The 27,898-nt window shown below is 39.5% G+C and overlaps 1 protein-coding gene across 1 annotated transcript in view; it reads right to left on the bottom strand.

Moving 5' to 3' along the window:
• Positions 1 to 27,898, bottom strand: part of DCHS2 (dachsous cadherin-related 2) — a gene marked incomplete at both ends in the record, with an annotated part of 261,937 nt that overhangs the window by 11,179 nt on the left and 222,860 nt on the right. The window contains 3 exons of the mRNA XM_080796327.1: positions 6,044 to 6,195; positions 10,657 to 10,868; positions 20,573 to 20,686. Coding sequence (XP_080652453.1) covers positions 6,044 to 6,195; positions 10,657 to 10,868; positions 20,573 to 20,686 — 478 coding nt within the window. The remainder of the gene's footprint in view (positions 1 to 6,043; positions 6,196 to 10,656; positions 10,869 to 20,572; positions 20,687 to 27,898) is intronic.

The raw sequence follows: 27,898 nt of genomic DNA, 5'->3' as shown, positions 1-27,898 counted from the left end.
CAGTGGAGATTATAAATGAAACTGACCAGATTTAGAACTGGCCCATTCTAATTCAGAGCATATTTCTCCTATTCAGCCAACCACAGGAAACTTCTTTTATCACCTTAAACTTTAAATGGGACCTTGACCAGGCAGTATCCTTTCTGATTGTCTTAATAAATACCAAAGGTGGAAGGGGATTTTTCAAAACTTCCTCTCAACAATATCTGAAATGTCTACCCAGAATTACATGTTCTTTCTGGATTTCTAAGACAAACAAAAATATCATCTAACATCAGAAACATCTATGAAGAGCTATGACTTCTGGTTAAAACTATACAGGCTTTATCTCTTCTTCCTCCTGAGATTCTACAATAATGAGAGCAGAAGAATTTAAAATAAGATATATGTACATAAGGCTAACAGAAAATGGGAGAAGATTTTGGTGGGTAGAGGTGGTGAGAAGTTTCAACAAATTTCTGGAAAATGCAAGCAGATTTGGGAGTGGTTACAGATAAGTGGGTAACGGGAAACCACAGACTGAAATACATCTGGATAAGGATGAGTGGGGAACAGATTTGCCCCCACGTAACCAAAGACAGACATAAGATATGACAAGGGGCGGGGTGAGATATTGAACTAAAAATAGCTTGACAATCATTTTAAACTCAAAATACAGAACAAACAATTCCCCTTGCCCATTGCTCTTCACTCCCAGGCAAAAGACTGTCTGATTTTAATCCTCAGAGTAAATAATATTGAAGGTCTGCCCCTGGAGAAATGAAAGTCCCTCCCAAAGGGGGAAAAAAAAAAAAAAAAAAAAAAGAACTCTCTATACTGCCATCTGTCTGTCGTTCTGCAGAGTAGTCAACTTCCTCTCTGGTCAACAGCTCTGCAAGCTCATCAGGGATTCTGATGACTTTGCTATCGCCTCACTCAGAACCGAGGATCATTAGTTACTTACAGAAAGCCTCCAACCTGGGGGTTTTGAAGGGGCGGGGGGGTGGGAGGTTGGGGGAACCAGGTGGTGGGTATTAGGGAGGGCACAGATTGCATGGAGCACTGGGTGTGGTGAAAAAACAATGAATACTGTTATGCTGAAAATTTAAAAAATAAAAAATAAATTTAAAAAAAAGAAAAAAAAAAAAAGAAAGCCTCCAACATGAAAAAGGAGTGCAGAACCGACAAGGAAAAAAATAAATCCGAGAGAAACAGAGATCTTAAAACAACAAAAGAAAATATAAAAACACTTTTAATTAATGTCCTCAGAGAGCTATCAGAAGGCAATGCAGGCACGAAACAAAAATGAGACGCTATGGAAAAGCAGAAGATCAAGAAAGAGCTTGTGGAAATAAAAGATCTCCTCAGCTCCCGAAAATAAGGAACACTTCTAGTGGATTCTAATCCAAACACACTTTGAAACCTTTTTCTTTTATGTAGTCCAACCTCTTCCTGTGGTTTCCATGACCATCTCTTCCAGGTTCTATTCCTTTTATTCCCTCAACATATTCCATTGGCTTCTACTTATCTGGTTGATCCTCAAGTAGTGATAATCCCCCCAGTTCTCATCTTGTGGACTTTCCCTAGATAATTCCATTTTACATATTTTCCCTGGATGAATCTGAAATCTAAATCTTGGATGAAGACCTCTTTCCCGGGCTCCAGATCAGTATTTTAATTGCCTAAGGAATGTCTGAACTTCTGTTCTTGCACTAGCCCTTGAAGCTTAAAATGCCCAGAAAAAAATCTCAATCCCAATCCCCATTCCAACAGCAATTCCAATTCCTGCCTTTCCTATGAAAAAATTTTCTATATCTTTCCTTGTTGGATAAATCAGACTATTGACCATGTTCCTATGGACTCCATACCCGAATCAATTAGCAACTATGTTCCCTCCTCCCATCCCCCACTGCTTCATCTTCATTAGCAGACCTTTCACAGCCTTCATCTAGTTTAACTAATCTGTCTGACACTGGTACTCTGTTTAGCAATGATACTGTTACCAGATGTCTTTTAAAAATAAAGATCTTAACATGTACTCAATTGCTTCGACTTTTATATGGCTTACCAAATCAAGTGCAATTTCCATTCTATGGCATATAAAGTCCCTCCAAACTTGCCTGCAACCTACCAGCCTCTTTTTTTGTTGTTGTTGGTTTGTTTTTTTTTTGCAGATCATCATAAGTTTGCTTCCAGTTTTACTAAGGTATGATTTTTCTTGTGATGAAAGCTCTTAAAACTACTCTTTTTTTAAAGATCTTATGTATTTACTTGAAATAGAGAGAGAGTGAGAGAGTGTACGAGCAGGGGAACAGAGGGAGGAAGAAGCAGACTCCCTGGTGAGCAGGGAGCCTGATGTGGGACTCGATCCCAGGATTCTGGGGTCGTGACCCGACCCAAAGGCAGATGCCTAACACACTGAGCCACCCAGATGCCCCTTAAAACTACTCTCTTACCAAATCTCAACTATACCACACTGCAGTGTTAATGATGTCATCGTGTTGTAGATTACATCTCCAGCATTTATTTATCTTATAACTGAAACTTTGTACCATTTCTTTGGCCATGTTCCTTCTATTCCTCCACAACCCCAGCCTCTTTTTCATTACCCCACCGAGAAAGACTCAGGTGCTTCTCAGGTGCACTGTACCACTTGTTACTTCCAAATGCATCTTATAGTTTTTTTTGTTTTTTTTTTTTTTTTTTTTTTTTTTAGATTTTTTTTTTTTTTTTTTTATTTGACAGACAGATCACAAGTAGGCAGAGAAGCAGGCAGAGAGAGAAGGGAGGAAGCAGGCTCCCTGCTGAGCAGAGAGCCCGATGCGGGGCTCGATCCCAGGACGCCGGGATCATGACCTGAGCTGAAGGCAGCGGCTTTAACCCACTGAGCCACCCAGGCGCCCCCCAAATGCATCTTATAAATACTTTTGAATATCCAGGAATTTCCTGCTTCGAGCCCAAAAGTTTTTTATTCTTTTCATGGAGAGTCAACAGAACGGGGCTGCAATGCCAGCTCTGCTATTGATGAGTCATGTATTTTGGAAAAGATAATGAACATCTCAGCCAACTTTCTACCTTGTATACAGAACTGTTTCTCAGTATTTCTCTCATGGTCATAATGAGCTATCAGTAGAGAGTTTGAGTTTAGCGTTGCTCCTGGCAACAACTGCTCTTTGAACTTGAATATTTATGTTACAGAAATTGAATATTTAAAGTTTTAACTTAACTCTTAGTTCCCCAAAGTTTTTCTTCCCTGTTTCATGTTTCATAAAGACACAGATAGGCCCTTGGCAGATACATTCACAATATACAACAGGAAGCCCTACTAGGACCACTCACATGGACAAGAGTCCCATCACTTCTCCCATTTACTAGCTGTGTGTTCTTGGCAAACAGCTTTAGCCTCTGGACTTTAATTTCTTCTTTATGTAAATCTTAATCTGTTATGAGAATTTGACATATAAAGCAGCTCTATAAATGGCAACTACTGTGATTATTAATATGCCGCCTGCCATGAGCTATAATGGCTCTTGATTTTTGAGTTCCCTAAACACAACAACACTTGCATGAGTCTCTACATCCCTGGCCTCACACTTAGTAAACAGTTTTTAAAATTCAGAAATGTCAGTCAGATAGAACTTAAGGCCTATTTTAGAGTTGGATATCACCTCCTCACTGAGTTTTCTTACATGTGGCTTTAAAATGTGGTCTAAAGATTATCGAATTTTTATTTCTAGTGTATTGACTGTAATCAGAACTTAAAATATCTTTACCCCCCTCATTTTATATTATAAAACAGAGGGTTAGAATTGGGAATATTTTCTTCAATTGGACAAAATAGCAATCCTTCAAAAGTAAAGTTAAAAGCAGAATGATACCATTTCCCAAGCGTCCCCAATGATGAAGGGGACTGGGAGACAATCATCCTGTTATTTCCCACTGCTTGAAATATTAGGGAAAACACTAAAGAGGAAGAGAAGCCACAAGGGAGTGGAGGAAGGGGAGAACGTGAATAGGCAGGACGTTTAAAATATTTCCTTGTCTTGGTGCTGGTGGAGACTGTGTGTGTGTGTGTGTGTGTGTATCTGTATCTCTCTGTGGCAGTGTGTGTAGAGTTTAAATTCTCTCAGCTCCTGCTTCTCTTCTTTACGGGGAATTGGAGAGAGGCACTTTTAAATATGGGGACCAATTCAGATGTTGGGAACACTGAAACAGTGACGCAAATAGGAAAAAGCTTAAAAGAGTCCGGTTTAATTGCTAATTAGGCTCCATTGAGTAAGAAGAACATTAGGACAGAAAGCCATTATAATCCGGAAGTGCTTAGTTCCTGGAACACAGCAGACCTCTGATAATCTCTGAATTTGTAACCACTCAGGTGGGACGAGGCTGAGACTGACATGCAGTCATCTACGAGAGAGAAAAAGGGCTTTCTGCTTAAGGTGGCTGAAGAAACAATGTAACTGCAATGGGTTTTAACATATTTAGGCAGCCGGTTTTAATATATTCATACAATAAGCATCATAACCATTGATTACATTAAAATATTACCCCCCAAAATCCTACTCATTAATACAGGGTAAGGTCTTAAACTTTTAAAATGCTTTTGAAGTCATATTTTGAAATATATTAAACAAAAAGAACAAAACAGAACACTTTGTAGAGCCGGGAAGGTTTTCAGAGGTTAATTAATCCAGTTCGCCCTGTCACAGATCCCACTGCAATTGACTCTCGCCGCTCAGCCCCACGCATCTACTGCCCTTTCTTCATTAAACATGAAAGCAGTCTGGCCTGAGAGAATGCTGGCACTCGGGTCTCTTGCCTGCCTGCTTTTCCCCTATGTAGAAGCTCTGCTCTGTAGCTCGTACAGTGGAAACAGGGTGAGTCCACATCAGAACACTGGGGCCTGAGCCTCTGTTGGGTCACTAAATGGATCTGGGTCCTGTGTCGGTTGTCTTAGCAGAGGAGGAGGGAATGCCTAACTCGGCTTCCTCAGAAGACGACCGGAAGGATTAAAGGAGCCACTGAATGTGCAAGGCCTTTTGGAAGAACATACAAAAACATGACACAAATATATGGAAATGCAAAATAGAAAGCCAAGCCTCTGACCCCACGTTCCCACGCAACCACTTCTCCAGAGACAGACAAGGTGGAATGGCTTAGGTTTTCTTCTCGAAGTCATCCCAGTGTATGGGCGGCCTTGACTCCAACAGGCCTGAAAAATAAACCCCGTAGTGCGTGGACCTTGTTGTTTCCCCACCTCGCCCCTACAGCTAGGGCTCTCTGCTCAGGGGCCCTCACAGAGAAACCACCTTCTCTTGTCAAAGGGTGGTGGTAGTCCATGGAAGGCTGGGCCACCATGTTTGAGGCAATCCCTGCTCCCGGACATTTTTCGTTCCTTAGAGTCTTTTCCTCTTTCTTTTTTAGACCGTGATGCTCTAAATATATGTGTATGTATAGCTAGACTTTTGTAGTACTGGCTTTTTAAAATAACTGGAAGACCTGTAACACCGCTGTTCTCTGTCCTGTAGAATTCCACATAATTCCGGACACCTTAAACTCTAGACAAAATATATTTAGTGTTGAATGTGTGCTCCAACAGATCATTCCTATCAGAACACAGTAGTGCAATAAGGACCTGAGGACAAGGTTGTACTTTCGTCCACGAAACTGAGTAAAGAATTAAAAAGAGAAATGTCACTCAGACTTCACTATTTTTAAAAACAAGAACAACAAACAGTTGCAGAGTGGTCTGTTGTTCAGTAGGCATTTCGCAAATACTATCTTTTTTATGTCTTTCATTTAGTACTTCATGCATCAAAAATTCATAAAAGCTAGGAACTACAAGGGCCCCTAATGGTCTAGTGTAGTCACGTTTTCCAAATAGCAAATACTTCCTAAGACTCCTTCAGTGTATGGAAAGAGTGACCATAGGCTGGATCAAAGGGCAACACATTTTACAACAAAGCTTACACAGCAGAAAGGCTTGGCCAAAGCAATAGTTTATAACAATTTTGTCCGAAACAAGCAGAATACATGAGCGAATGGATCCGAATCTGGGACAGACCTGTAGGAGCTGGTGAGCTCGTAATCTAGAACTGCATTTGCCGTGACCACACCGCTCCGCGCATCAATGTGGAATGCTTCCCCTTGGTTGCCGGAGACAATGGAGTACTCAGTCAGGCCATTCATCCCACTGTCCAGGTCCGTAGCAAATACCTGTGAGGAAGTCGCTCTTCTGTTAGATAGGACTGACTCTGTGAGATGGGTTAAGACTCTTTTTCAGACAAATGCACGATGAAAGAATCATGGATTTTGCCAAACACCCTTTACAAACAATGATCAAAGGAATGGCAACAAATGACTGAGGCTTACATTTATAATATAGCAGGTAATAGGTGCACAAAGTATTCTGCAGGCTCATTGAAAGGACTTCCAATTAACTTTTCATAGGTCTCACGCATGTTTTGAACTACAGTTTTAAGCAAGAGGCAAAAATACAGAGATGCCTCAGAGATAATGCAGATTCAGTAGCAGACCACCAAAATCCAACAAATATTGTAATAAAGCAAGTCGAATGAATTTTTTGTTTCCCTGTGCATATAAAAGTTTTTACACTATACTGTCATCTATTAAGTATGCAACAGCATCGCCTTATATCTTAAAAAAAAAAAAAGTACATACCTTAATTTAAAAATACTCGATTGCTAAAAAGTGCTAACCATCATCTGAGCTTTCAGCGAGTCGTGACCTGAGGGTCTTGCCTTGATGTTGGTGGCTCCTGAAGACCACGGAGGTGGCTGCTGAAGGTTGGGTTGGCTGTGGCAATTTTTCAAAATAAGACAGCAGTGAAGTTTGCCACACTGATTGCTTGTTCCTTTCACGAACATGATGCATGTTCCTGTAGCATGTGTTGCTATTTGGTATCATTTTACCCACAGGAGAACTTCTTTCAAAATTGGAGCCAGTCCTCTCACACCCTGCTGCTGCTGCTTTATCAACTAATTTTATGGAATATTCTAGATCCTTTGCTCTCATTTCAAAGATTTTCGCAGCATCTTCACCAGGTATAGATTCCATCTCAAGAAACCACTGATCGCCATCACCATCATAAATAGAATAATAACGAAAAAGTGTGAATACTGCAGGAATTACCAAACTGTGCCACAGATACAGAGTGAGCAAATGCTGTTGGAGAAATGGTGGCAATAGACTCGCTGGATGCATTCTCGCCACAGACCTTTGATTTGTAAAAAAGAATGCAGTATCTGTGAAGCGCAATAACATGAAGTACAATCAAATGAGGTACTGGACTTGAAAAAAATTCTAATTTGCTTGAATAGATTTCCAACTGTATTCAGATTCATGCCAGTACCAGAAAAGAAAAGGAATCTCTGTATAGTGAATGATAGTCTTTAATTTGTTGTTTTTCCCTGCTTAAAGTATTGCCTGTAAAATAGGCCATATGTGGATTTTTTTCATATCTTATTGAATGTCTCATTTTAGAAGGATTTTTAATTAATGAAACAGCCTAGATTTAGCATTAACAAATTTAGACCCTGATGACTTACTTAGTAAATTATCAAAGTAGTGTTGAGAATGAGACAAAAGTCTTGCATCACTCTTCATGGAGATGTATTATTTAGTCTGCATTACATTTTAATCCAAAATTAACTCTATTAGGGACACCTGGGTGGTTCAGTTGTTAAGCATCTGCCTTCGGCTCAGGTCATGATCCCAGGGGCCTGGGATCAAGTCCCATATTGGGCTCCCTACTCTGTGGGAATCCTGCTTCTCCTTCTCCCTCCCCCCTGCTTGTGTTCTCTCTCTCGCTGTGTCTCTCTCCGTCAAATAAATAAATAAAATATTTTTTTAAATTTTATTTATTTTTATTTATTTGTCAGAGAGAGAGAGAGAGAGAGATCACAAGTAGGCAGAGGGGCAGGCAGAGGGGGAAGGGGAAGCAGGCTCCCTGTTGAACAGAGAGCCTGATGCGAGGCTCGATCCCAGGACCCCAAGATCATGATGTGAGCTGAAAGCAGAGGCTTAACTCACTGAGCCACCCAGGTGTCCCAATAAATAAAATCTTTTATAAAATCTTTTAAAAAATTAATTTTATTTGTGGTTTCAAGATCTGGCTTAAGAATAAGTTGACTGATTAATTAAAAATTTTTTTCTACTTATTTTTATCCTTTGTGTCCCTCAGCTTTGGCCTGACCTCACCTTCCCCTCTTCTCTCTCCAGGATGACTGCACTGATGTCCTGATGGGTATTTGCCTCGAACTCCCTCCACTCTCAATCTATCTCTCATGCTGTTGCCAGATCTCAGGGGATCCTGAGTGGCCCAAGTGGGACATCGAAGACCTCATCAGAAGGGTACACAAACCAGCTACTTAGTAAAGAAAGGCGGCAAGACACAGTTCCTCTGAGGTCACCAGGGAAAGCTACTCATGTGCATCTGGGTAGAATAAAATCCATCATGTCCCCCGGGGCCATATGCTTCAAAGTGTTACTGAGACTAGGTCTCCCAAGAGGTGTAGACTGTCAGGGTTTTAGGATGCCAGCAGCAAATATCCACTATGGCTAACTTAACCAGGAAAAATGTATCAGAAAGATAGTGTCTGGGTGAAGGCCAGAACCTGGGCCACCCAGGGGCAGAATTTCTTTTGAGTTGTGACCACCAAGATGAGTTGGCTCTAATGCACTTCTGTGCTGGTGTCTTATCATTGAGTCTCAAATCTTGGGGAGAGAAAGCCTGCAGGAGCCTGAGGTAGATGACATCTGCCAGGGGACAGAGGGCATATCACTACATTGACTGACAGTCTCAGCAAGACTTCCACTGACAGAGGATGGGCAGTTCCTGAAAGAAGTTGGCGGGGTTGTAACCAAAAGTGGGGACAACAGGCAGTGTGATGACAAAAACAAGAACTACCATAAGCTCTAGAATTCCAGAACCTTCCCCATTCCTGTTTATCTGATGAGAACACAGGAAAATGGCAGTTCTGGTTTCCCAGAAAAAAAAATTAAATAATCTAAAAATGTGAAGAACAAAGTTCATTGTCTGCCCCTGACTCAGCCTTCTTGAAGTCTGACCTAATTTGAGGCACTGGTGGGCCAGGCTCCCGCCCATTTGTTGTACCTGGGCTTTAATGGTGTCTTCTTTGTCTTGCGTTCCACAGGGAGCATTCTAGCTCTATCCAGGTGAGCATGAATGATGAAGAGGGGCAACGCACAAGGCCAGGGTGCCGGGGTCCTCTGTCACAAAGCAGGTCCCACAGCGGTCCTGGAGGCCTGTCATCCCTCCCCCACGGCCCCCCCCGCACCCCCCCCCCCCCGCTCCCCTGCCTAAACAGGTATCACTGCGCAGAGTGATACAGATGGGGCAAGTGAATGCCTTCCCCTTCTCAGTAGCGGCTGAAACCAAAATCAAGGTACAGCATTGCTGGAACAGACTGGCAACTGGAGCAATTAGGGGCCTGTCATACAATCCAAGTCTGCAAAAACAGCGGAGGAAATCCTAGGTATCCTGGACTGTGCAGGGGGCACAGAGCCGAAACTCCAAGATGGCTGAAAACTGCACAGGTCTTGTCGGCACCAACAGAGGGGAACTTGTGCATCTGGAACTGGGCTGAAGGTCAAAGGATGTCTCTCCAGAGGCAGATGGAGGTAGTCACACAACAGAGCATTGCGGGAGGTCTCATCCAGGAGGTATTCTAACACGTCATCTGGCCCCCTGACCCCACTGACCTGGACAGGAACTGGGGTAATCATCAGGGACAGGATCACAGGAGTGGGTTAGAGAGGCCAGAGGGAATGTTCTGATGAGCTGCTGAGTTGGGCAGGAAGGGGTTTTTTATACAGATTTCCTAGGCAGATTCCCAAGAGGTTGCATGTTTCCTAATGCCCAGGTTCTTGAGGACAAAGCAGCAATTCAACTGTGAAGGGAAAGGTAGAACTGGGTCCCAGTCCCGAAGCAGGTAAGAGAGGCTATCAAGGGTGAGTGGGTTGTAGAACCCGAATAAGACTGCCTTAAAAACAGATCTTCTTTTTCCTGGCTTAGGCCTCTTTGCTGAGAAGGGGTGAGGCCCAGGAACAGTGGATCTGTGTCTTTCACGTGAAATATCTGCACATTTCGAACCCAGGAAGCTCTTCCAAGGGTCCATGCCTCCATCCATGCTTGTCCCGCTGTAGCTCCATTGGGCTAGTACCTGCTTGCCCTCGATGTCCAAGTGTAAATACTGTTCTTCTGTGAAGTTTTATGCTTTTCCTCCAGGAAGAGTCTGTGTCTCCTCTTTTCCCTCATGTCATTAAATGGGCACTTCTATTTAACATGACTAATATGCATTTAAATTTTGTGCTTACTTTCCTGACTTCCCCTCTAAGTTGTACCTACCATAGGCTGAGCTGATTTTTGTGCCCCTGTGGATTCCCTGGTAGTACTGGGCAGAGTCCCTAGAGAAAGCAGGTGGGCACCAACAGCACAGGATGAAGAGAGGAAGAGTGAATGCAGAAACGCCAGACTTCCTTCGAACAAAGGTTTCATCCAGTTCTCCAAACATTTACATGCCCTAGACACATTTAATTTACTTCCTAGAAAAACGTTCTAGAAATTTTGATGCAGACTGATGATAATTCCCATACACTCACACATACACATACACAAAAATTCATTTCTGTTACCTGTATGATGTGAGCATCGTGGAACTGGCCTTCAGACATGGACACTTGGTAAGCGCTTTGCTCAAAGCAGGGGAAGTTATCATTCACATCTTGTATCAAGACTGCTACTTTGCTATAGGCTCTGTGCCCACTACTTTCTGCTAAAACGATGAGTCGTACTTCTTGTCTGACTTCAAAATCGAGAAACTTGGGTTCTTTCACAGTCAGTTCTCCTATTTGGATTCCAAGGGAGAAAAAAAAAAAAAAAAGAAAACTCATTGTTTAAAAAGCTCCAAATCACCTTTCACTCCTACGCTCACATGCTCACCTGTCCCTCAAAGTCTCCCGCTGGCTGGCCGCTCTTCCCACCCAAGTGGGCTCATTAAGAGAAAAGTTGAGAATGTGGGGGTATTTGCAAGGTTCCAACATGTAGGAGGAAAGAAACTATGAGATAACCGAAATGTGGGAGCTGCCCCTGAAATCACCCTCCTCTTTCCATATTTAGTCTATCCCCATGTCTGCAAAGTCTACCTTTCAAACATCTCTTGATTCTGCCCTCCATCATCACTGCCGCTGCCCTGCTCCAAGCCACTGGCCTTTCCCACCTTGTCCCCTGCATGGAGGGTCCCATGGCATCACTCTTCTGGTCTCCCTAGTAATCCAGTTCCTATTCTGAACTGAATCATAAGAATGGACACTTGTCACTGTACCGCAGAAACCCTTTCCATGGCTTTCCACAGTGATTATGATGAAGTTCGGCGTTTTTTAACCTCCGTAGGTCCTACGTGCTTAGGCCTCTCCTGCCTCAGGAGTCTCATTCCAGCCGTTCCCCGAGTTGCTCCCTGCTGTGCTCAGGACATTCATGAATGTTCTATTCCTCAGATGCTCATGTCAGGGTCGCCATGCATGCTTTTCTATCTGCCTGACAGGGCCCCTACTTCTGCGCTTCCTCGGGGATCTTTCCAGACCAGTCAGCCCTTACTGTCACTGAGGTCGCCCACAACAGAGCCACAGCGCACCAGCAGGTACTGTGCTCACCCGTTTCAGCCTGGTTCTTCCTCTTGGGTTAGAAGCTTACAAAGTGAGGATGGGTTCCTATCTCTTACACCAACTTGCACATCCCCAGTGCCTGGCTCAGGGCTGGCCTCCAGAAGGCATCTGTTAGTACATGTTATACCCTCATATACAAAGTATAAACAGGTTAGGGAAACTGACTCTTGGGGTTTATGCCTTGCAAGAGTTTCTCCCTCAAATTAAGAAAATTCCTCCCTGACTTAATTTCCTTCTCGACTTTCTGTTCTTTTCGCTCTCCCTTTTACTGACAAATTTCTTACTGAATTTATTATTATTATTTTATTATGTACGTCACTCTCACTGTCAGAAATTCCATCAAATAGAGATTCACTGAATGAACACTGGTTGGGAGTTTGAGACACCTGAAACCAAGTAAAAATCCTAGCCCTGGCCCCTCAGTTTAGGTAAATTACTTGGCTCCGCCTCCACGACGAATGCTACCCAGGGTAAGTCATTCAGGTTCTATGGAGCTGAGTCTCCTCTTCTGGAAAATGGGGATATTAATAATGACTTTGTAGGCTTGTGGGACAAGTACTCTAGTGCATGTTTAGAATGTTCCTCTGCAGGAACATGATATAGACTTCAGGGTCCTACCCATGTTTCTCAGCCCTTCCACCATCATGTATGGATTTAATATCTACAAAAGCTCTGCATTTAGAAAGAAAACATTTTAACAGCCATGTTGCTAATCAAAGTTTGATCCTCCAGTGAAAGAACCTGTGCTGTTTCTGGAAATATGGCCTGGAAGCTACAGTTCTTACTGTTCTATCTGAACCAGTTTCCTCAGGCCACCATTCTGATCCAAGAAAATGTCAGGCTCCTGTGTACTCACCTGGATGTTAATGGGAATCATGCACTGCCCTAGTGTTCTAACTTCAGTACTGAGGGTTTTGGGGAGATTTTTATAGCTTCTCTTCTGTTATTAAGAACAACTAAATATATTCTATATAAGGAACTCACTATACTGCAAAATGTAAAATTTCCATAAGCTCACTTTCACTTACTGTCATCAGTTATCAATCCAGAAACCCAGGTTATTTTTACGGGCCACAGTCTGATGTGACTGACACCCCTGGCAGAAAATTTAGCATAGATATGACCACTGGTAGCCAGAAAAATCTTTGAGATGCATTTTGATGAGCTGGTACTGAAACAAGCTGGTCTCCAGAAACCTTTGTGAAACAAGGACTAAGCCAGCACCCCCAAATGGCAGAGGAGCCCCAGCCTGAGGTAGGTCCAAGCTCTCATCCAGCATTCTGTCTCCACCAACCAGAGTGCTCCACTTGCTATCATGTTCTGTTACTAATAGCCAAAGAAAAACAACCTAGAAACACAACCGTAAATTGCCAGTGTCACTTAGTAGAAAGTGTGCCAATTATAGTGCAGATCAAAGTGGATTTTTTAATAAAAGGCTTGTGTTTAGGCTTTGATAATTGGAATTCTGCACTTGGAATGGCTCTGCAGTTTTAATGCTTTCCTTGCTTGGCTTTTATTTTTGGCATAATAATTGGCATATGCTGAGAAAGTTGTGTAAGTAGGAAAGACAATAAGCTGTCTGTGAGATGACTCAAAGCTGGCACACCGACCAAACCCACATTCGCCTGGGATGATCTACGCATATTTTTTCTCAGTGATATCAAGGATTTACTGTCACCGGTGAGTGTAAGAACTACTGGGCTCTCTGTCTGGGCAGAAGTCCACGTTTTCCTTCCAGGACAAGCCTCGTGGGCACCAACTTCATGATCGTTCTTACACATTAGTGCACCAGTTCTAGAATAACTTGAGAATGAAGTTGCAGTGCTCTTTTCCTTCTCATATCTGTACACGTGTAGCTTTTGCTCCAGTAACAAAATATACATAGAAATGAGATTAAGATTCTTCAAATGCTCAACTGCTTGGTAGCATAATCAGGTAATTTTAATCCAATACAAACTCAGCACATGCATAGAAATATACACAAAGCAGAATGAGATAAATATTTATGTTATCCAAAATTTTGAAACTATCTCCTGCTAAAACCATTTTCTTGACACATTGGCAAGTTTGATCATTTTTATTTTATGTCAACCTACCAAATTCATGGGATGAATGCTACCATTTGTTATCTACTTATACGATACGAGAAAAACTCCAACATTCTTGCTGGTATAGACAGTGAGTAGATTCTTTTAGGCTGATGTGACAAGGTGTTTGAATACAAAAGTAAACCTTTGGTTTGGGACTGTGGGACAGAGCAAACACTGGCACAAATGGGCAGAAAATGCGATTCTCCTCAGAGATCCTTCTTTTCAGAACTTACTTATTCAGCAACTAATGAAATGGCTTTCTCACATTTTTACCCTGAAGAAGAGTAACCACAACCTTAAATCAAGATCTTTATTGATTTATCATACACACCAGTTTTCTGTTTTAACTGGTATATGGCTTAAAATACATATACTCATAAAACCTATGTTAGGTAACTTTACACACAAGCTTGAAGATTATGTGCCAAAGGTGACATGAATGATGAATTTAGTATCATAATTAAAAGTTTTTAAAAAGGTTTCTTGACAGTGGTATGGAAAACCTCATAACAAAAACAACTAAAATGCTTGATAAATTATGTGTGTGTTGAAATGCATGACTGAGTTGGTATACTAGTAAGGAATCCTCAGAGAAACAAAAAGAACTGAAAACAGTAATCCAGGGAGGTAAGCAAGCACTAGAAGCTCACTTTTTTCCAAGGGTCTCTACCACAACCTTCTTCCTTGAGATAGCTGCATAGAGCAAGAGAGCATAGAGCATAGAGCTGCATAGAGCATGAGAAACAAGGGAAGAAGCCTGAACCCACAAAAGGTTGAAGAGCCTAATAGGAAAACCAGAACAAAGCTATGAACCCAAAGACTACATATACTCCAAATGAGTGATCAATATTTAAAAAACAAAAACAAGTTAAAAATGGATGCACAGAAACCTGCCTGTCTTGACCTTGGTGTTGGTTGGAAGGGAAAAAAATCACTGCTCTGAATTCATTAACTTAAGCCTGAATTTATGGTATCCATACTACCACAGCTATATGTTTTTAAAACTCAGTTATTACATTTAGGCTAGTCTTCGCTTGATGATATACCCAGGTGATCTGCAGAAGGAAAACAAATCCTCTCTAAAGGACACAAATTCAACCCAGCCTTCAAAGAACCCTCAGCAAAAAAGCTTTAAGGACAATGAGCAGCTCATAAGTAACAAGCATGAAAATTACAGAGAAACAAGGCACCCATGGATGAGAGCTGGCAAACCTATGGAAAGCTAAATAAATCTTCAAAGACTTAAAATGCTGGATTATTGGACAGAGGATGTGTAATTATTGCATATGTTTAAATGCATGAAAAGTAAGCTTAGAAACATGAGCAAGGAAGAAGAGTTTACTTTTTTACAGGCATCTAGTTATGGAATTGATAAATCAGGGGGTTAAAAGGTGCAACATAGGGAATATAGTCACTGATGCTATAATAAAATTGTACAATGACAGATGGTAGCTACACTTGTGGTAAGAGTAGGATTACACATAAACTTGTTGAATCACTATGTTAACACCTGAAACTAATGTAACATTGTATGTCAACTGTACCTCAACTTTTAAAAAGGTTATTTTTTCATAAGACCAGGAATTGTTGACAAAGAACCAAAGAGAACTTCTGGAAATAAAAAATATATTTTCCTTGATTGAAGAGAATGGGACAAGGAGATGAAAAATGCGCAAATGCGTAGGAAAGAGTGTCTGGCTCAATACCTGTCTAAGTGGAATTGCCAAAATGATACAAATAAATGGTATTTAGATAAACAGCTAACTTCCTTAAAAAAAAAAAGATTCTATTTATTTGACAGAGAGACACACAGTGAGAGATGGAACACGAGCAGGGGGAGTGGGAGAGGGAGAAGCAGGTTTCCCTCCAGCAGGGAGCCCTATGTGGGACTTGATCCCAGGACGCTGGGACCATGACCTGAGCTGAAGGCAGATGCTTAACGACTGAGCCACCCAGGTCCCCCAACAGCTGACTTCTTAATGCGACAATTGGAAACCAGAAAGCAATGGGATAATACCTTAAATCTGATGAGAGAAAAAAACTGTAAACTTAGAATTCTAAGACCAGCAAACATATTTTTTAAAAACAAGAACTAAAAAAAGTCATTTTTAGACAATCAAATCCTGAACATGTTTTACTACAATAGACCCTCACTACAGGATATACTTCAGGTAGAAGGAAAATGACACAAGAGGCAAGTCTAATATGTAAGATAGAACAGTTAGCAAAGAAGGACAGAAATCTATTTAAAAACATTAGTAATGTCTAATTGAAAAGAAATATAATTGTGGCCCACTAGAGCTTATAAATTGAAAAAAGGGGGCACCTGGGTGGCTCAGTGAGTTAAGCCTCTGCCTTCGGCTCAGGTCATGATCTCAGGGTCCTGGGATCAAGCCCTGCGTCAGGCTCTCTGCTCAGCAGGGAGTCTGCTTCCCCCTCTCTCTCTCTGCCTGCCTCTCTGCCTACTTGTGACCTCTCTCTCTCTCTCTCTGTCAATTAAATAAATAAATAAATCTTTAAAAATAGGTTGAAAAAGGGATATCTGGAGATATAGAATTCTAAGTCTCATGTATTATTCAGGAGCAGGCTATTAAGGTTAGATTTCAATGATATATGTTAAAATAGCTAGGCTAACCACTAAAAGAAGATAAATAGCTATACAATTGCAGCAAACACAGGAGAAAATGGTCATCTTTAGGTAATGATCATATATGCTGAACGCTCAGAAAACTATTAGAATCAATAGGAGTTTATAGGTTTGCAGATATGAAATCAAACCATAAAAGCCAATTTCAAGTCTACTTAATAGCACTGTTAGAAAAAGCATTTTTTCGCTTACTTTAGCAAGAAAAAGTGTAAAGGATTTAGACCACATCTAACAAAAACTGTGCAAACTGGCTATTAAAAAATTAAAATTTTATTAAAGTATACTTAAGGAAACAATGGATGTGATTTTCTATATCATCCTGAATTAGAAGACAATACTATAAAGATACAGGCTTTCCCCAGACTGATATTTAGAATTAATACAATTCTAACAAATATTCTAGTAACCTAAATGTCTGTTGATGGGTAAATAGACAAAGAAAGTGTCATGTTTGCATACAATGGCAAATAATTCAGTCTCCACAGAGAGAATCCCACCATATGTGAAAACATAGATGAACCCTGAGGACACTAAGTTGAGCAGAATAAGCCAGTCACAGAAACATAAATATGGCACGCTTCCACTTACATGATGTATCTAAAACAGTCAAACTCCTAGAGGCAGGGAATAGAATGATGGTTGCCAGGTGCCATGGGAGAAGGGCGATGCCAATGGAGGTGCTGTTCAGTGGGTATGAAGTTTCAGTTAGGCAAGATGCCTAAGTTCTAAAAACCTGCTGGACAACACTATGTCTAGAGTTGGCAGTACTATATTGTACACACTTCTAATTTTGCTGAAAGTGTAGATCTCATGTGAAATGTTCTTGCCACAGTTAAAAAGAAAAGAAAAGTTTTGTAGATGATTATTAGTTACAATGCACTGCTGTACAGGGCTTTGTGAGGATGATAATTTGGCCTGATGACTTAATTACTTAAATTCTAGATTGAGGCCATGCAATTGTTTTGGACATTTTCTTTGCTAATTCGAGTGAGGTTTCACCTGAAATCAAATGTGCATGTCATGATTAGCTTGGTTTCATGCATGCAAGGTGTGAATAGCTCTTATATCACCCAAAGACTTATGAATAAATCTCCTTTCCTTGGGAAAAAAAATCCCAATAGGCATGTGTGTGTGCACGTGTGTGTGTGTGTTTGTGTATGTACGTATGTATGTGCATGTGTGTGTGAAAAAGTGGCAAGTGGATTCAATGATTCATATTAGTGCAAGGAGTCAATAACAGCTAATATACTCATGAAGAATATGAGAATGGGGCTGCTTCCTTGGTATGAAGACTGATTATAAAGTCTATGTGATTGAAGAAGTGTGGTATTGGTGTGCGTATAGACAAAGAGGTGAATGAAAAGGAGTCAAGGATCCTGTAGAGTTATGGAAACAACATATGACAGTGGGGGTATTTCAAGTCACAGGTGAAGGTCATTGCCACTGGAATTACTGGTAATCTTTAAAAAAAAAAAAGAAAAGAAGAAGAAAAAGAGAATGTTTTACTCATCTAAAACAGGAAAATAAATTCTAGATACACTATAGATGTAAACGTGAAACAAAGGAAAACTATTAAAACTTTTAAAAGACAATGTAACTGTATTTTCTTGATCTCAGGATAGGGAAGAGTTTCTTCACTTACAAGATGGGAAATTCATAAAGTAAAAGACCGATTAATTCTAACCCCTCAAAACAAAAATGTACCAGTAAAAGAGTAAAAGACAAGTCACAAACTAAACAATATTTGCAACAAAAAACAGACAAAGGAGAAAAGCTAGTGAAATATATTAAAAATCCTTACACTTCAGAAAGAGAAACACGAACAACCCGTAGAAAAAATAGACAAAGTGTATCAATATGCATTTCACACAGGAGAATACTAGAATGGCCAATACACTGTGAAAAAAATACTCACATTCATTAGTAATAAAGAAATGCAAATTACAACCACAGCAAGATACCATTTCACACCCACCAGATTGGCAATAGAAAATAGGGCGTAAATAACCTTGATAGCTCTCATTCAGGGCTGGTGGAATGTAAAGTGGGATAAACCACTTCATAAAACAATTTGGCACTATCTGTAATGCTGAACATATGTATCCTCTGATGTATATGCCCAGCCTAGACTCTGGGGCCTGGAGAACTCCTCACATATGCACCAGAAGACACGTATGAGGTTGTTCCTCACAGCGGTTGTTATTATATCCCCAGACAGGAAAACCTCACTGTCCGTCAATGGCGGAATGGATAAATAAGTTGTGACATAGACTTAAAACAGAAGGCCATAAAGAACTGAAAATGAAAGAGACCCATCTGCATGCATTAACATGAAAGATTCTAATTTTGAATAAAAAGAACTGAATCCCAATAAAATAACACAGACTATGAATCCTACATAAAATTCAGAAATAAACCAAATTAAACAGTTTTATTGTATAGAAATGCATTTACGACAAGTCACAAGGGAATGATTATCCCTGAAGTGGGGACATGAGTCAGCCTGCAGCAGTGGACAGGAAGGAAGCGATCGGAAAAGGGCTCAAAGGTAACATGGGTGATAGTGACTATGTTCTGGTTTATAACCTCGGCAGCAGGTACGTACCTTCTTTGTATTCCTCTTTAATGTGTGCCTAGGCTTAGGAACTACAAACCACAGTCAAAGTGTTGAGCAAAAGAATCAAGTCATAGACGAGAGGACATTAGCAGGATTCTATCATGATCTTTAAGTCAAGGTAAAAGGACATAACACATCATTTAGAGATTCAGACACAGGTGGAAAATTATCAAGAAAGAAAGGCAGCAATCAAAGCCAAATTCATGGCTTTCAAAGAAGAGAGACATGATGGGGAGGGATACACAGGGCATTCCTGAGGTTCTAGTAATGTCTCATCTCTGGAGATGGATGGCACGTACATGTCCATTAAACAGTTTTCTACATTTTAGCGTATCATCTTGCAGCTGTTTCACAACAAACTTGTGAAATAAATTTCAACATAAATAAGTATTTAATTGTAAAGTGGAGAGTCTCTTTGGACTAACCCTAGGCATATTTTACCTGAATTTTCATTAGAGACTCCAGAAAAAATAAGACCACTTTAAGCCTGGGCTTTGTTAAGAGTGAGGTGGCAGAAGGATAGGTATAGCCTGGAAAATTGTACAAACTCTGCTACTCTCCTTCTTTCTAAACGTTCTTATCTCATTTCCTTTCCCAGGACCTTCAGACAGGTAGACTGTTAGAAGCTTAAGGCTGGGTGATGTTCACAAATGGCTCTCTTGTCAACAAGCTTCCTGCGCCACCCTCTAACCAAACGATGGGGCAAAGAGATGAAGAGCTAGCAGGCTACCTCAGAAAGGCTGCCGACCAAAGATGGCACGGACCAAAGAGTCGTAACGCTACCCAGGATTAGGCAGCCTTTGCTTAAGAAACAACTCCCTCTCAATTTTTCCCATGTGCATGTAGTAGATTACGTAAGGCAGTTGTATGGTAATACAGAAATTATTAAAAACATTCTTCTTGAGGTTTGACAATGCAACAGTAGATATGTATCTACTACATAGTTGTTAGTCAAAAAAGTATGTTTCAAATAATCAATTGGTATTCATTTAAAACACAATAATGGTCTTATTAAAGTTAAATTTAATACATGCTGTATTTGGAAGTAATTTCTTTACCACCACATAGAAATCTCTCCAGCTGTCCTTTTTTGTTGCATTGTTGACATTCAGTGGCGCTTTAGAAAAATCTCGTGATGAAAATGCCCTATGGTTAGACATGTGTGGTTATTTTCAATTCAAACTCAGTATTGATGGTCTCCCTCCTATATCTCCCATTTTCCCAAATAGACGAGTAAATTATAAGTAGAAACCAGTTTATCTTCAAAAATCCAAAGGGTAGGCTAGGTACTGGCTAATTTGGGAATGTAAAGAACAGGATTCTCAGCAAGTACATGTAAACAAATAAGTAGTCTTCATTTCTCACACTTTCTCCACAGCTACCATAAAAAAATTGTTTCTTATTTACCTTTTAAATTATTTACCTCTAATTTTTCTATCTTTCAAATTTTGAGTTTCCTTTGCAGAAGTATTTCTTACTAGTAACATTAAATGGAGCAGGAAAAAAAGCTATTACAGGAGAGAAAAGGATCACCTGAGTTGGAGCACAAGGAAAAAACCCCATCTTCATTTCCACTAAAAACAGAATATTTAATGCTGTCTTGTGTTGGGTCAGGAGTAACAGCTTTTACAGTCACAATAGAAGTACCTGTAAAAATTAGGTAAAAAAAAGAAAGAAAGAACTTTAGGAAAAGAAAATTTCAGGGAAAAACAAGAGCAAACACTGGGTATTTGTTATTTGCTTACTACATTTTCATTTGTTCATTCATTCAGTGATTAGTCACTGAGTGTCTTCAATAAGTGAGATCCCATGCTAAGTACAGGAGATAGAGTGACAAATAAGTTAGGAAAGATTTCTATCTTACAGTGATTATTAACTAAAGGAAGCAGACAGATAATAAACCATTAAGCAAATACATATAATCAAAGTAGATTTCAGATGTGCTAAGTTCCCTGGAAGAAAAAAACGCAATGTAATGTGATAGAAAACACACTTTTATGGGGGGAGGGCAGACATATAACATTTCAAGTTATAGGGAACAAACTGATTACCAAAATGAAAGAAGAATTAGCAAGCACTGATAGAGGCAATGACATAATTGGTGTGAAGAGAGCTGGGATTTCACTGGAAGGTTCTAAAGAATCCATTCCGGCCTCAAGTTAGCACTTTGTTGTCCTCGTGTAATATCTCATGACTTTTGCTGTTCACCTCTGTTTTACTTCGTATCCTGGTTCCCATTTGTCCTCCTCCTTTAACTGCCCGTCCTTTTATTTTTTTATTTAATCAACTTTATTGAGGTAATATTTACATACAATAATATACACATATTTTAAGTATACAGTTATATATGTATACAGTTTTAACAGCTATATACACCTGTGTAACCACCATCAGAATCAAGACGTAGAATATTTCCATCACTCCAAAAAATTCCCTCTTGACTTTTTGCAATCAGTTTTCTCTTACTTCTGGTCCTGGGAAATTACTGATTTACTTTCTGTTTCTTTGTTTTGCCTCTAAAATTTTATACACATAAAAATTACACAGTATCTCTCTTTTGATCAGCGTTGTCTTTTAGGAATCAAACATGTTATTCTGTGTTTTAAGAGCTCATTACATTTTTATTGTAGAGTGTATTCTACTGAATGCACGTACCATAGTGTGTTGATCCACTTTTCCACAGATGGACATTTGGATTGTTTTCAGTTTGGGGCTATTATGAATAAAGCTGCTATGAGCATCCATGTAATAGTGTTTGTGTGGACACATGTTTTCATTCCTGTTGGGTAAACACCTAGTGTGAGTGTATGTTTAACCTTATAAAAAACTGCCAAGCTATTTTCCAAAGTGTTTCCATGCCATATTACATTCCTGCTAGCAACATATGAGAATTCTGGTTGCTCCATATTCACTGGTATTGTCCATCTTTTTAATATTGGTCATTCTAGTGGATGTGTGGTAGTTATCTCACTGTGGTTTTAATTTTAATTTCCCTGATGTCTGATGATGTTGTGAATCTTTTCATGTGTTTGTTGGTCATTTTCACTCTTTTTTAAGATTCTTGTTTGTTCTTTGATTCTTGTTCTCTATCTACCCCCAACTTCTGGGAAACTTTTTCATAGTTCTTTACTGGTCCTAATTGTCTTATCTTTGGCCTATAACTTACAGCATCTACTTTGGACGCCCACTCTGGCAGTGTTCCCTGCCTCTCCTCTTACTTTCATGCTCCCTGAGAGAATGTCATCTGTTGGCCAAGAGAGCATGTTGTACTAAGTGGGAGATGGGAAAGCAGTGGGCTCTTCAAGAGGCCCTCTGACCGCTAAGTGTGTAACAATGGGAGCCTGATTTAGGATGGTGTCAGCAAGGCACAAGAGGAAAAGTAAAAGGAAGCATTTGATAAGAACACAAATGTTTCATAATGTCAGAGATGAGAACAGAGCAGGGATCATTAACTCAGATGCCTTTGGGTAAAAGTAAGAAGTTTGGACAAAAAAAAAGAGCCAGTTGGTTGGAGGAAGTCAGAGACCATCTGATGTGCCTAAGCACTCAGCTTCAACTCATCACTGCCAGTGGGGGAGGGAAGCAGGCTTTAGGATGCTTGAAATTCTGGCCTTTGTAAGAGGAGCTCAACAATTAATATTTATTTTCACATGAAATCTCCCTATTTGTAAATGTCAGAAAATAATTTAATTTAGGGGAAAAACTAAGCCATCATATGGGTCAAACAAAACACAGCTGTGGCCTGAGTCTGCTCATTTACCATCCCTGATAGAGAAGACGAATCTCTCCTTTTTGTTATCAGCCTTTCTAGCACTTAGATTATGGTACTTATTTGTCATCCATGGACTTGTACTGAACATATTCACAGACCGGTCTTATCTTTCCACTAAATTGGACTAAATTCAGTGAAAGCACAGAAGGTTTCCTATCTATCTGTTCTATATAATTGTGCAACTCTAGATTAGTTTTGCTTCTAAAATTTCATATGCTTAAAAAACCACAAAGTGGCTGCCTTCTTATGCTTACACACCTTTTTGAGAATCAGTCACATTGTTCTTTATATCAAAAGTTTATTCCTTTGTGCACAGTGGGTGCTCAGTAAGTATGAGAAGAAAGAGGTAACAGAGGGGATGGAGGAAGTAAGGGACGGAGATGCTCACTGAAGTGTTCTAGCCTTAAAGGCTTGAAGAATGCCTCTCTACCTACACAGCTCTTCTAAACAGGCAGCAATTATTTAAAAAAAAAAAAAAATCTGGAGTGCCTGGGTGGTGCAGTCGGTTAAGCCTCTGACTCTTGATTTCAGCTCAGGTCTGTTAGGGTGGTGAGATCAAGCCCCGAATAGGAATCCATGCTCAGCTCAGGGTCTGCTTGAATTTCTCTCTCCCTCTTCCTCTGCCCATCCTCACTGTGCTCTCTCTTTCTCTTTCACTGAAATAAATAAATAACTCTTTAAAAAAATAATTAAATAAATTTAAAAATCACTGCTATAATACACTATCTGAGAGTGGGATTTGCAGCAATTAAAAAAAAAATCATGACACCTATTCAAGACCTCTGCTGGGCTTCCACATTGACTTCTACTGTGCAGGCCCCAAGGAATAAGCTTGAAAGCTGTCTTGTACAGGTTACAGTAAAAAAAAAAAAATCCCTAAGCCAGGCCAAATCAATAGATACATTTTTTTTTTCCTGGATACTTAAAAGGGTTTCACTAAAAAGAAGAGAAGAAAGAAAAGGTCCTGGAATAAATGCTATTTTTCCTAGGAGCCTTTTCAACCCAACATTCAAAGACAAATGCAACAATCACATATGAAAGAAAACAGGTTATGTGGTATTGTTCACAAAACCAAAAAGGCATAAAATAAAATTCATTATGGAGAAAGAACTGGAAAACCCAAACTGGATATATGACACTCTCTAAAAAACGTTATGTTCAACACAAACTGTGACAAAGTTTTAAAATCATTTATTGAAGCTTCCAAATGGTGGTTCTTTTCAAGCCATTTTCAAAGTCATTTAGTGACAACATAAAGGATTTTAATTAATCATGGTGGAATCAGGTTGCTGCACATGTTCAGAATCTTTCAAGTTGCATTATAATCGAAGGCTTATTTTGTTATATTTTAGGAAACATATTGTTGATACAAAAATGCCTTCCATTTTCAGCAGGAATATGCCTTTACAGTATGCAGCATATTTTATCTTTAGTGCTCAATCACAATTCTGTGCTTCCTGATACAATTTTATTTTTAAACACAGGAAATTTTATTTCCACTGGCTTGTCAAATGTTCTCAAGAATGGCAGTAAGAAGAGAAACAGCTATGCAGGCAAAATGTACCATCTTGCTGACGGCCTTTTCTCCAAAGCTTAGGATGTTTTAATTATACACCCGATTACAAAACAAAACATGGGGCTCACTTGAATGTAGAAAACAAGGATGAGCACAGAATTATAAAAAAAGAATCACATATGGACTCCCTCATAAAAGGAACAATCTTATTTTTACTACAAATAAAATGTTAATGATATCAAATGAAATTTTAGTGCAGAAAGAATTCCATTCAAAATAATTTATATACTAAAGTCAGCAAAGAGCTGCAAATATTTATATATGTTCTTCCTCAGATGATGTTTAAAATTAAGACTGCCCCCCAAAAGAGGAAATAAGTAAAGGACCTTGAATCCTTCTATGTCTTGGCTTATCTATGCTAATTTTAGTTAATTTGCTTAATTTATTTTTTAAAGATTTATTTTTTAGGTAATCTCTGTACCCAACATGGGGCTGGAACCCACAAGATCAAGAGTTGCAGGCTCCACTGACTGAGCCAGCCAAACACACCAGCTTATTGTGTACATTTTATGTATGTATGTATGTATTTGAGAGAAAGAGAGAGAGAGAGCATGCTAGCTGGGGGAGGGGCAGAAGAAGAGGGACAGAGAGAATTTCAAGCAGCGGGTCATGGGGCTTGATCTGAGCATGGAGCATGGAGCCTGTCATGGGGCTTGAACTCACAACACTGAGATCAGGACCTGAGCTAAAATCAAGAGTCGGATGCTCAACCAACTGTGCCACCCAAGTGCCTCATGCACATTTTAGATGAAAGTCTGTCTCTGGGCATCTAGAAAAGATTTAAAATTACTGGTCATTTCATACCAAGGTAGAAATGATCAAATGAAAACCAACACTGCACCTTTAATTCCCATGAGGCAAGTGAAATATACAGAAAAATTTGCATTTTCAGCTTTTATGAATTTCACTGTAAGTCTAATATTGCATCAAAAAGTATAATACATTTAATGTTCTTGTTTTTTCTTCTTTACAATCAGTTAAAAAACTAATACCATCTACAGCAACAATGAACTATCTATTTAACAGAATTATGTAATGGTTAATGTTCTGTGACTAGAAAAATCAATATTCATGGATGTATTTAGGTAAAATAATAATACAAACATTTTATTCAAGGCTGTTCATAGTAAGTACTTCTAGAGTTTTACTTTTGTCACTTCTAAGTCATGCAAGAATTTTCTTATTAATGACTGACTTGAGCTTTTTTTAAACGTTTGGATGATTTTGAATTGTCCATTCTCTTTTAATCATCCAGCCACTGAAATGCTGAACATATTTCAGACCTTTAAGAAAGCTGGAAGTGAGATCAGTAAGACGACTGAATGAAGCCCAAGACCTCATCTCCTATAGAGAAACTGAATGAACAACAAGAGTGTATGGTCCAAAAAGCTTTTATGAAAACTCCAAGCCAGAAGGGCGTGGTATGATATATTCCTAGTGCTAAAAGAAAAAAACTTTCACCAAGAATAATATATCCAGCAAAACTGCCCTTCAGAGATAAGAGAGAAAGATCTTCTCAGATAAACAAAAGCTGAGAGAGTTCACCAGTACTAAAGCTGCCTGACTAGAAATGTTAATTAAACGCTTCCAGTTGAGATGAATGGGCACTGGACAGCAAGGTGAAAGCATATGAATATATGAAGCTCTCTGGTAAAGGTAAATATATAGATAAATACTGAATCTCATAACACTGTAATAGTGGTGCATATATCACTTTTAATTCTGGTATAAAATTTAAGAGATAAAAGCATAAAAAATCATAACTATAAAACTATGTGAATGGATAAAAATATAAAAAGATGTATTTATGAAATCAGTAACATAAAGTGGGAAGGAAAAGTAAAGGGACAGTTTTTTTTTTATATGATTGAAGTTAAGTTGCTACTAGTTTAAAACACTGTTAAAACTATAAGATGTATTATGTAATCCCCATGGTAACCACAAAGAAAATATCTGTGGAAGAAATGCAAAAGGAAATAAGGGACTCAAAACGTGTCACTACAAAAAAACCATTGAAACACAAGGGAAGGCAGCAAGAGAAGAGAAGAAGAACAAAATGAAAAACATACAGAAAATACTTTAAAAATGGCAGTACCAAGTCCTTCCCTATCAGTAATTTTTGAAAATGTAAGTGGATGAAACTCTCCAATCAAGAAACATGGAATAGCTGAATGGATTAATAAAAAACAAGATCCAAGTATATACTCCTACCTAGAAACTCACTCTAGATATACAGACAGATATAGGCTGTAGGAGGAAAGACTGAAGGAGATAGTCCATGCAAATAGTATCCAAGGCAATAAGGGTGGTTATACTTACATCAGACTAAATAGAAGATGTTACATAAAAAGTTCTATTCACCAGGAAGATAAAGCAATTACAAATATATATGTGCCTAATAGCACAGCACCTAAATATCTGAAGAAAACTCTGACAGAATTGAAGGGAGAAACAGACAGTAACACAATAATAGTAGAAGATTTCAATACTCCACTTTGAATAATGGATAGAGCAACCAGATAGATCAATAAGGAAACGGAGGACTTGAATAACACCACAGACTAACTGGACCTAAGAGACATAAACAGAACCCTCCAGCCAACAACAGCAGAATGATCATTCCCAAGTAGTACACATTCCCATATATACACTCAAGAGCACATGGAACATTCTCCAGGACAGATCACATGTTAGGGCACAGCACTAGTTTTAACAACTTTAAGAATATTAAAATCGTACCAAGAAACATTATGATGGAATGAAAGTAGAAAGGAAAACTGGACTATTCATAAATATAAGGAAATTAAATAACATACTCTTGAGCAACTACTAGGTCAAGGAAGAAAGCTAAAGGATAATTAGATAATATTTTGAGACAAATGAAACAAAAGCACAACATACCAAACGTGGGCTGTAGCAAAAGCAAGACCAAGAGGGAATTTTATAGCAATAAATGTCTACATTACAAAAAGAAGAAAGAGGGGCACCAGCGTGGCTCAGTCAGTTAAGCAGCCAACTCTTGATTTCTGGTCAGGTCATGATCTCAGGGTCCTGGGATCTGCTGGCATCAGGCTCTGTGCTCAGTGGGGAGTCTGACTAAGAATTCTCCTTCTCTTCCTCTCCCCTCTGCCCCTTTCTTCCTCCCCCACCCTTAAATAAATCTTTAAAAAGAAGAAGAAGAAGAAGAAGAAGAAGAAGAAGAAGAAGAAAAAGAAGAGGAAGAAGACAGACTGCAAATAAACAACCTAACTTTACAACTCAAGGAACTAGAAAAGGGAACAAAATAAAGCAAAGTGGGCAGAAAGAAAAAAATAATGAATATTAGAACAGAAATAAGTGGAATAGGGGCACCTGGGTGGCTCAGTCGCCTAGCAACTGCCTTTGACTCAGGTCATGAATCCAGGGTCCTGGGATGGAGCCCCACATCAGGCTCCCTGCTGGCAGGAAACCTGCTTCTTCCTTTCCCACTCCTTCTAACTGTGTTCCCTCTCTCGCCGTGTCTCTCTCTGTC

The sequence above is a fragment of the Martes martes genome (assembly GCF_963455335.1).
Source record: "Martes martes genome assembly, chromosome: 2".
Lineage (NCBI taxonomy): Eukaryota > Metazoa > Chordata > Mammalia > Carnivora > Mustelidae > Martes > Martes martes.
The sequence above is the reverse complement of the archived record's forward strand: the minus strand, read 5'-3'. Positions and strand labels throughout refer to the sequence as shown.